The sequence below is a fragment of the Paralichthys olivaceus genome, chromosome 9, assembly GCF_024713975.1.
Source record: "Paralichthys olivaceus isolate ysfri-2021 chromosome 9, ASM2471397v2, whole genome shotgun sequence".
Lineage (NCBI taxonomy): Eukaryota > Metazoa > Chordata > Actinopteri > Pleuronectiformes > Paralichthyidae > Paralichthys > Paralichthys olivaceus.
In genome coordinates this window covers 15,105,301-15,116,269 of record NC_091101.1, presented here as the reverse complement: position 1 = coordinate 15,116,269, position 10,969 = coordinate 15,105,301, and the positions used below count along the sequence as shown (strand labels likewise).

At 43.1% G+C, this 10,969-nt stretch overlaps 1 protein-coding gene across 2 annotated transcripts; it reads right to left on the bottom strand.

The window, feature by feature from the left end:
• Positions 1 to 2,399: 2,399 nt before the first annotated feature.
• On the bottom strand, positions 2,400 to 10,916 carry LOC109642291 (uncharacterized). Of its 2 annotated transcripts, XM_069531799.1 has the most exons (5): positions 9,887 to 10,916; positions 9,156 to 9,274; positions 8,892 to 9,009; positions 7,752 to 8,743; positions 2,400 to 6,193 (listed from the first exon to the last, which is right to left on the bottom strand). In XM_069531799.1, exons 1-4 carry the CDS (start codon positions 10,308 to 10,310, stop codon positions 7,755 to 7,757), a joined length of 1,650 nt encoding a protein of 549 aa, XP_069387900.1. In that variant the 5' UTR covers positions 10,311 to 10,916; the 3' UTR covers positions 2,400 to 6,193; positions 7,752 to 7,754. The 2 variants fall into 2 exon arrangements, with proteins under 2 accessions (XP_069387900.1, XP_019962561.2); XM_020107002.2 differs by having other exon boundaries at positions 2,400 to 8,743; positions 9,887 to 10,911.
• Positions 10,917 to 10,969: the final 53 nt, after the last annotated feature.

Here is a 10,969-nt window from a genome sequence, read left to right as displayed (position 1 = left end):
CTTCAATTCACACACCATCACACACAGAGAGGCTTCATTCGGCATGGCAGTGGAGAGTGACGGGCTGCCAGTGACAGTTGGTGCCATCACTGGTGCTGGCTGTCTGCCATCAGGCTTTAAACCCCCCACTCCGCACACACACACATAAATGCACCCCCAGCAGGAGACGAGAAGAGCTGTTTATCGGACTTACTCCAAGACTGCCAGGATCGCCCTCCCCCACCCACCACTTGCCAGCGATGGGCAACGCTCCACAGACCGCCGCCATATCTGCCCTTTCTAACTGCCCCCCACCAGCAGAACATCCACCACAAAGCTCTGCTAAGCCCACCCACTGTTTCACACATACAGCTACTGTTCTACCTGTCCCCACATGTTCACCCCAACCATATGCCACCAAAATCCTCCCCTGGTTAAATCTATAAACCTATTTGGTTTTTAGCTCTTATACTGACGTCACCCCATCAGTGTAAGATCTGACCTTTTTACTTAACCCAAAGCTTTTGTTGGGTTAATGCATTTTACATCCACTGATATATTTATGTAGGACGGCAAAAGCTCTAATGGCACATTTGGATATTGGATATTTTCAATTATGAAAGCATAATTATGTGATGAAATATCCAAAGTGATTCCTTTGGCAACTTTCTTTTTTCAATCTGTAGTGCACTCAAATGAGAAAGGAGATTTGTAATATTAACAAAAAATATGAACCATCAATTATTTCACGATCAATAATTTAAGTAATGTACTAAGCAAAAAATTCCAAACATCAGCTGGTTTAACCCTCTGAAATATGACGATTTGCTTGTTTCTACATGTTGTATCTGGTTTTAAATTAAACAACTTTGAGTTTTGTTTTGCTGCTGACAGAAACAGGCAGGTTGAAGCCATCTCTCTGGGCTTTTAGAACTTCTGACAGCATTGTCACTCATTTCTGACACTTATTGATTCACTTAAAGAAAATGACGAATTAATCAATAAAGAAAATCAACAACTCAACACTTTAAAAGAAAGGAAATGAGTGATCAATTGATTTCTGCAGTAGCATAACCTTTCACAAGAGGAGCTACATTTACACACATAGCATCATTACAGTGCCTCCACCTGGCTCCACGTTTCTGAGAGTGCATTTTATGAATAAATGACTCTGTACAGTTTTACTGTGACATCCCCGACTGGCATTAATATATAACCACTTACCTGTCATTAATATAGTTTGTAGCACATGTACTAACAGAGATTACAAAGAACTAAATAATAAACCTGCTTCCATTGTTCTAGTTCATTATGGAGCAGAAAAACAACCACAATGCTCGGAAAGGTCGTGAGATATTGGAGCCATTTAACACTGCTATGGCTAACGCTAGCTAACAGCGGCTAACGATGGCTAACAACAGCGAAAAATGTCTAACAGTGGCTAACATGCTATGCTACCATGTTGGCAAACCACTCTGGCTGGATCATGGATTTAGGTTTTGTGTTATTCACGAACCTTTTTGCTCTGGCTGACTCATGAAGACAAAAAAAATATTCTGCTTTCAACCTTCTTCACCGGCCATTTTCTTAATGTCTGTCAGTTACTGTCAGTCAGTAGTTCACATGTAATTGTTGCTGAGGATTTCTGCAGCCAGACATTCTTGGGGGACCTCTCAGCTCGGGGCCCAACCCTGTTGCAACACCCAGGATCCCTGGACACAAGGGTTTCTTTTATTTGAGTGGAACAATCCTTTACCTGTTATCACCAGCTCATCATTGATTAAGCACATTTAAAAAATGTGACATTTTTATTTAAATATGATGAAAATCCAATCCAGGAAGAAGAATTTGGATTAAAGTGAAACAATGCTGCTACACAAGGTGGAAAAACCAGTGCACACAAACACACTGTGAGCCAGACTCTCTACTGCTCTCACTGTCCCACTGTAAAATCCTCATCATCCTAATAGTGGTCATAAGACTATAATCACCATCATCACCCCTGCATGGGAGGTTTGTTCAGGTACAGTAAGTCCGGTGCAGCTTGTCCTTATTAACTTGCCACACAGTGACCCTGGGCCTGTGTGGAAGCAGCCTCCAATCTGTCTCCCGTAGCGACTGTGCCATTCAGCTGCGAAGGCTTGGCCTTGGACCGGTCCTTGGTTACCTAGGTGACAGCTGAGTGTGACGACCTTCCATCCCAAACGTCACTTGAACCCATTTTCCCCTGAGTGAATATGTGAGGAGTATATCACGTCCTCATATCATCTCCTCCAGCAGAAATGGTGGAGACATCTGGTCTTTTATAATTAATCAGAAAGGCTAAATCTGCCCATGAGGAGATGGATAAGATTATTAGATGAGGAGAAAACACTGTCCTGTTGATGGAGACCAAGCGGTAACAACAAAAAACAACCATATACAGCTGATGTGTTGAGTCACCGGTGACTCATGTTTAGTTCAGCTGAAGCTGTCATCAAATTCACATCAAACTCACAATACGAAATCAAAATTCAAGCAAACTTATCAAATAGAAAAAATAAAAAGGACCTTTGTTCAAGAGACATGCTAAAGCAGGTATAAAAAGTGCACTCAAATTCATTGTCACAAGGTTCCCATGCCAACTGATTTATGTTTTTATGAATTGTGTTTTTCTAAAATTATGACAGAAATCAATCCATGTCTGATTCCTTGGGAAGTACTTTTGCCATCATCAAAGTTGATATATGAAAGAAAACAATCATAAATTCAATAACATTTTATATTGTACAATCTCCACTTCAAAATACCCATCAATTTCTCATTTATCTCCTGTCTAGCTGAAAGGATCGAAGGGTGCTGAAGGAGTAAACTTGTATCATATGACTTTGGAATAATGGATCCACATGTTCCATTTAAACTGTACAAACTTGTTCCTAATGTGCCACATACTTTACAGTAAGAAAACCAGGATTTCATGCATAGCCTGTTGTTTGAATTGAGTTTATGTTCTTAAGAGGGAGGGAGTGGATTTTGAGAGCCCAACACTATTCAGTCCTACAGCCAGTCAACATGATAATGATCATTCATCAGATCTGATCTGATCTGTCCAATCAGACACAGCAATGCTTGTGAGAGTCTGTCTCTGTTGACCTGGTGCTTCTCTCCCTTTCCACCCCCACTCCAATGTGCAGACATGGGGTTGCTTAGCAACCCAAGAGCAGCCTATGGAGAACATGGACACTCATTCGTGCAGACACACACACACTCGGAAAAAAACCCAGTAACTCTGAAGGAGGATGATAATGTACTCCCACCCCTCCATCACGCTCTGTGACCCCCAAAATGTGAAAAGAAAACTCAACGCCACTGTCTGGTGGAGATTCAATCCAGGGACAGTGGCCCATTGACAAAGACACACACACACACACACACACACACACACACACTTAAACATGTGCACATGAAGGCCAATGCCGAAGCAGAAATCTGTCCTTGTACTCAACTGTTGGCATCACATACATACTGTACATCCAAAATAATAGCGAGGTCTCTCATACAAAAAAGCTCATGTTATCTCATCATATCTACATCCACAGCCTCCCTTAATATTTGACGATTGCGATGGATTACCAGTGGACTTTTAGCCTGGCAGCCATGAAATCAACATTTTCTGCAGACAAAGAGCTTTAAGAGACGAAAGTTAAAAGCTCTGCAGCGTCTCCCCAGTCTAACACTATTAGCACATTAAGTGAGTGCTTAAATACAGTCAGCAGACGATGGATCAACTCGCTGCCTTGAGCGGTAGACAGCACTGTAATCCCCTAAAGGGGGGTTTCACTACAGTAATGGCAACCCCCATGCAACTGCAGCCCCTGTGGAGTGGTGGGACTAGGTAGATTATGAAAAGCCACGGAGTAATGCTAAACCCCTTACAGCCCCAACACACACACACACACACACACACACACACACACAAGGAGGTTGCACATGTAAATACAGCCACAACATGCATATTGACACACAAATAAACACACCTGAGAGTGGGAAAGGTAAAGACAGAGAGGTGTTCGTACACAAAAATATATAAAATAAATAAACACACACAACGTCCAGGGGAATATTCTGACTAATTCCTCAGTGGGGTGTAATGCTTCATCTCGTTTTACGTGTGTACGGCATGTCAAGAGAGGAGGGGGATACTTTTACTCCCCGAGGATTATGGGTTGGTGATGGAATGACTTCATGGGCCTATAGGGCAAGGGGGTTGTAGGAGGCTGAGAATGGTTTTATTTATTTTTGTGGCAAATTAAAGCCACAGCCACAGGCAAGAGAAAGATAAATACACTGAAACACGGTAACATAAAAAGGTAAGGAGCACATTATAGCCTGATCCCTGCGAGACAACAGATAGATAACGGTGATAAACACTGCTGGGAACATGGTTACCTGACACTGTTAGTTGTTATTACACGTCGACTGTGAAAACAAATGTATACTTAATCAAAGTAATAGAGGAGTTGATGACGAAGCCATTAGACCTGGGTCAAATGACAAAATCCCTTGAAAAAACTAGCCCAACTTCAATAATTTTTAATCTATAATACTTAACTAACTTCCCAACATCCAAAAGACATGAAAAGAAAATACAGGGATCCTACCTGCCTACCTACACAATTATCAGGACTGCTCAGAATATCATTCAAATGTAACGAACAGAACACACTCAAAATAGTGATGAAACAACAATTAAGATCTGACGGGTTTCAAAAACAAAGGCACGGTCATGTTGGGAGCAAGGAAAAAGGCATCGGCAGGTGACTTTTTTAAAGTTAGCTCCAGCAGCAAACTGAGACACAGGAAATACACAGAGCAGGGGAACAGCCCCAGGCAGGGAGGGAGAACAACAACACATAAACACACACATACATACATACAATATGACTCAGAGTCATAACATGAGGTCAAATCCCAGACACCAGAACTCTTCTCTCACTGTCACTGTGTGGAGTCCAAAATGAACTGTGTAGAAAGTGTGTAGGAGCACGTTTCAGAGCATTTAGAGTCGCCTGGTACCACTTGAGTGAGTGACTTTTTGAAATCCTAACCCTAACCAGATGTTCCAAAGCCTAAACCTGACCAGTTAGTGTTAGGTTAACCCTAACTTTTGTTCTAAAGGTCGTAGAGACTTGAAAGTAGGCTACGCCTATACTAATTGGAGAATTCCCCATTGATTGGTACCATCCCCGAATCTCTAGAACCTTGGGAAGTGTTTGAGCCCTTTTTTGGGTTGGGGTTGGGGTTAGGTTTGGGGTTAGGATACAGGATGATAAGCACACTGAGGTGGGCCCTTCTCAAATAACTTTTTTTCTGAAGGTCGTAGAGACTTGCAAGTAGGCTCCGTCTATACTACATCGGGTACGCCCGATCGATTGGTACCATCCCCAAGTCTATATGGCCTTCAGAAGTGGGTAAACGGTAAAAAGCAGTGGGCGGTAGTGAGGCTTTCTTGAATAACATTTTTTGTGAAGGTCATAGAGACTTGAAAGTAGGGTTAAGAGTCAGGATTAGGGGGTTAGGGTTAGGATTAGGGGGTACAGAAACCAAAGCAAAGCCTTAGTGATCCTCACTTATGAACGAGGGTCACACAGGCTTTGCTGGGTAGGTACACACATGTACCTATTTTGAGACCCAAATCTGCATATAGATTTGGATTTCGTGTGACCTGACACTTTCATCTGCTCATAAGTACAGCACTTACACAGTATGTTCACCTAAAAAGCCAAGAGCTGACAGCTTTACTCAGTGGGGAGTCAATCCTCTGACATTAACAGTAGTCCAGTTAAACAAACATACACTTTGCCCCTATTTGACTAATAAATCCCTAAATATTATACTGTAAGTAAGACTTAAAACCATTCCAAGTAATATTTGTTGTGAGGCAGACATAGGTGACCTCTGGGGGAGGGGAGGTCATTAGTGGCGGTCACTGAATGTTTTCTTTCTATGAGCAAAACAAGGCATCAGCAGCCTGGGGAATTCATAAAGATACATACACACACAGCTTGTCCCGGCCTCGCTCAGCAGTTGAGACTGTGTGTGAAAAGAGAGAGTGAGAGACAGGGACAGACGTCTCAGCAGTATCAACGCATCCCACAGGCTCAAGGCCTTTTTGTATGAAGGTGTGTTGTTACACAGAAAAGTGATGGGGGACGAAATCCAGTATTGTTGCTGTCTGTAAAAAAAAGAAAAGTACAACTGAGACTTCAGCAGTTTTTGTGAATCAGTCTTTATATTGATTAGAGTCTTGTGCTGGAAACATAACCACCACAAATTAAACGGAAGGTTTTAAGTTGGCTGACCTCTTCTTTTTAGACGTGTGATATATTGTTGACATTTGTTGTTTTAGTACAAAATCCATCTTTGTGTATCCAGTGTAGAACGCTGCAGTAGAGGATAATAACATTACAAGTGAAATTCATTCTAAACATTAGATGCCCACTTTAGCCGCCTATTCCTCAGACTGCAAAAAACACATATGAGCTTCTGCTGTACTTTTATTTTTACACAAAACAAGTTAAGTGGATTTTAACCCCCATCACTTACGATGAACTCACATCAGGAGGGGATATTTTAAGGAGGAACAATTAATGGGACAGATGTCTCGATGTACACGAGTACACATGAGCATTGTCTTAAGGCAGGCTTGAGAAACTGTCAACCTCTCCTTTATGGATGAAGGACTAATGTAAAAACATCATGGTGATATTAAAGAAGATTCTTGAAGCTGCAGGTGCTTTTACACAAACTGCAGGAGAGAAATTTGGCTTTTTACAGGCAAACACATGAGCCCAAGGACTCATGTACTCACACATTGATTCAGCCTTTTAAGCACACACATCCAATTGAGCGAGGATATGATGACACAAGTGCAAACACTGACTGAAAATTCTGAAAATAAAGGGCAGACCGTTAAACATGCTGAGAAAGGCTTCTAGCTTACTGCAATGATATCCAAAACAATGTCTACAACTCTTTTGCATGTCCACACTGCCTCCTAGTGTCTGACAATCAGCAGTGCAACAATATTAGATTATTATTTTTACATGAGTAAATTATTTAATTTAACTTTGCAAAGACAGGATGAAACTAAAAGCACAGTCCTTTAACAATATAGTTATGCATTTTTTGCAATAACATTTGCATTTGAAGTACAGTGTAAATATGTTTGAGGAGATGGGCAGTAGATAAGAACAATGTTGCATGCCACATTTCTAAATCTAATATCAACTAGCCTTTTTTACTGGCTTCATGAAAAACATTGTACTACTCTCATCTTGAGGAATGAAATGGCAAGCCGATTGGTTCAGTGGCTGACAGGGAGGAAAACCATTGGAAGATTGGATCAACCTGTAGATTTTTTGTTTGTACAAAAACAGCTAATACTTTGTTGCTTATTATATCCAGTCAGTAATACAGTAATAACAAAGCATTTCCTTCTTAGTGTGGCCCTTAATTCTGACTTTGAATCATCAGAAGATGAAAGATAAAATGATGAAGTTTGAAATCAAATCATTTTGATCTCATACTTCATTTATAACAAAACCTGATGGAGGATAATTTTATAGTTGCCACACATCAAATAAAAAAAAACTAACAAACAAAAATTCTTAAATATTTTCAAGCTGTTGTAGGTGTTCATTAATAAATTCAGGTGGGACACAATGGACAGCCCTGAAATAAGCTCTCGGGTTTGACAACAAAATTAAAGTGCAGAACCATTTTTTTTTTACTTTTCAAATGGGATTCTGGCCTATGTCAGGCTCCTGCTGGTCTTCCATGTAGTAGGGATCTCCTTGATGGACTCTGTGATTGTGCACCCTCAAATTCCCCCTGTGGGCAAATCTCTTCCCACACTCCGTGCAAGCGAAGGGCCTCTTCCCCATGTGAACATCCCGTTGGTGGGCTCTCAAGTTCCCGCTGCGGGCAAAACGTTTACCACACTGAGCGCAGCCAAAAGGCCGCTCCCCTGTATGTGTGCGAGTGTGAACTGTCAGCTCGGAGGGAGTGAGGAAGCTCTTGTCACAAAACTGACAGGGATGCAGTCTGACCCCTGTGTGGCGCAAAAGATGTCTGCGCTGGTGGGAGGGGTATGTAAAACACTTGGCACAGTATGGACAGGTGTAAGGTCGTCCATTCCCTCCACCAGGAGCTGGAGGGTGGCTGAGGGCATTTGTGTGCCGTAATGTGAGCGACTGTGAGTTGGACTGTGGTCTTAGAGGGTCTCTGTTGCCCAATGCTGTAACTCGCCGTGTATGATTAACAGTGCCTCTCCCACCATCTCTGAGTCTCCACGGTGATTCGCCAGTGGGAGCTTGAGGTTGATCCTGTAGAGCCTCCCTCTGCCCGACACCCTGACTGTGCACAGAGTTCTGATTGGAGTTCTGGTTCTCGGGCTCCTGGTCCAGGAAAGGGAAAGAACTATTGTCATCTTCATTGCTGGTCTCGTCGGAGCCGAAACCAGGTCGGAAGCAGGATGCGTCAGTGCCAGTACTGCTGCTAGCTGGCCCAGGACAGCTGGTGCCATCTGCCTGCAGATTCTCTAGAGCGGACATCCTACCTCGGCTGGCCTCCAACGCTGGTAACCAATCCCCTGGCTGAGCTAAGCTTGGGTCCGGCCTAGGAGAACAACGTCCACTCTGGGAGATTGAAAGAAAAGGTGTGGAGGCTTGATCCTGGAGGGGTCTGTGGTCTGCACTGCGACTGCCCTGGTCCCAATGAGACACTGCAGACAAATTAGGGATAAAATTAAAATTGACACACTTTCTTCTCACCATCTATTTTGAATACTCAAAATATTTAAGAGGTCATCTTTATTTAACATAAAAGGGATTAATGGTTAATAGCAGGCCAAGAATTTAATAACTTGTTACATTTGGACTTGGCTTGTGTGATAGACAAAGTATCTATCTGCCTCTGGTCCCCAGCAGCAAGGCTTCCCTCCACAGTTTGAACTGCGATAGACCCCAGGGTAGGCCGTGAACCAGCATGCTGTGGAGAATAGATGAAACAAGTCTGTAAAACTCAGGAAAAAAACACTGAAAAGCCAGGTTCTCATAACACTCAGAAACCAAAATTATGCAACAACTTCAGTACATTAACCTTTTGAATCACTGAGAAGCAAGATAGGGTCTGACCTCATGCTTTACTGAAGCTCCATCCTGGCCTGTCACCTCCTCTTTCAGTCCACTGAGGCTCTGACTGAGCCCTTCTACTGGGTCTGGGTGAGAAGACATGTTCTTCCCCACATTAAGTCCTGTGAAAGAAAAGTAATGGTGGTCAGTTTATCAGTAAAGTCTCTGATGTGAGTTCAGTGGCAAAAGTGTAACAAAGACAGAAAAATGTTAATCTCAATGTAAAATGGTGTTGAGCAAGAGATATTCAGATAATACAATTGCTGGATGGGTTTGAGCCTTGGATACAAGCTTATCCTAGACAATGAGCATGTTCTACCTCTGTCAAGAAGGTTATATTTTCATCTGTGTTGGTTTGTCTGTTCTTTAGCAAGATCATGCAAAAACTAACTACAAATTACCGAGAAACTTGATGTAAGGATAGAGTACGGGTGAGGGGGGAACGAAGGAACCCATTCAATTATGGTGCATCCTGACCAGAGACACTTTATCTTTTCACTTTCTTATGCAAGAGAATTCGTGGCTCTTTAAATTTTTTTTAAAAATCTGGCATGTTTAGGGGACTGACATTTATGAATTTGTGCAATTAAATGCAGATCCAAATAAAATATGAGGATTGTGTGAATTTAAACGTGGTTTCATGAGGATACAGTAGGGCCTTGGGGGAGGTGTGTCATTCTAACTTTAGTTTTACAATACTATTCTCCATCAATGAGCATAGTGAGCTATATTACCTGATGCTGTCGGGGTCTGCTGCCTCATGCTGCCCTCTCTCTCCGCCGGTGGCATCTCCCCTTCCTCGCTCGGGCCGCTCTTCGCCCGCTGCCTCCTCTCCACCTTCTCCAGCTTGCCTCGCAGGATGGAGATCTCCTCGGTCTTCTGCACCAGCTCCGCCTGCTGCTCGCACAGGCTGCCCTCGAAGATCTTGGCGATCTCGCACACGGCGGCGGCCAGCAGGGAGTCCATGACGGTGGCCAGCTGAGCGTGGAAGGCGCTCCTGACCGACTCCATCGCCCGAAGTTTCACCGGTAAAGCTTTGATGCCAACGATCGAGTCACCGAGCTGTTTACCTCTGCGCCCGGCCTCCGGAGCCAGCCGCCGGGGAACAATGTGGCCGCCACTGAACGCGCCTCTGCCCTGGCACTTAACAGCTGCCATCAGATGCTGCCATTCTGAGAAGCTACGACATGTCTACGCTTTATTTCGGCCATAAACCTTTATTTAAAATCCAATCTCCTGTTGGCTCAACACTTGATATCCCACCTTTGTGGCGTTTTAGCACTATATCAATAAAGCTTTATTTATTTTATTTCGCAGGCTAGCGCTACTGCTGTATACAGCGATGACATTCAATGCAGTGGAAGGTAGAAATCCAGTCTGCATATTAAAAGGCTAAAAACATGGTCTTCTTCAAGCTAGCTTAAAGAAAACAGGTTGTAAACAAGCAACACGGTCGGTGTTCTGACGTACGCTAGCTAGCATTAGCTGAAGCTAACGTGTAAACAAGAGACCCAATGAAGCGTAGCTAGTGCTACTGCTAGCCGGTTTAAGGTCGTACTCCAGCTGAATACTGCACCGGATACAGGCTAACTCGGTGATGACTCGACAGTCGGTGGCCACACGTCTTCACCGGTTTCACGTTTAATCCACGAAAACGCTTCACAATCACAGATTCGTTTACGCGTCGTCCAGCAGGCAGGTTGTCTGTGACGGGATCATGGTGCAAGTCTCGCGATAAGAGAAAAGGGCTCTAGGCACTGCACATGAACAAAAACTCATGAGAACCAAAAATAAATGATTTAAGTTGTGTAGAGATT

What these genes read in the sequence shown, in the direction of transcription:
- LOC109642291 (XM_069531799.1), bottom strand. Translation starts at nt 10,310, where the DNA reads ATGGCAGCTGTTAAGTGCCAGGGCAGAGGCGCGTTCAGTGGCGGCCAC. An exon ending in GAGCTTCAGTAAAGCATGAG is followed by an intron (nt 9,010 to 9,155) that starts GTCAGACCCTAT and finishes TATTCTCCACAG; the next exon opens with CATGCTGGTTCACGGCCTAC. An exon ending in CACACAAGCCAAGTCCAAAT is followed by an intron (nt 8,744 to 8,891) that starts GTAACAAGTTAT and finishes ATTTGTCTGCAG; the next exon opens with TGTCTCATTGGGACCAGGGC.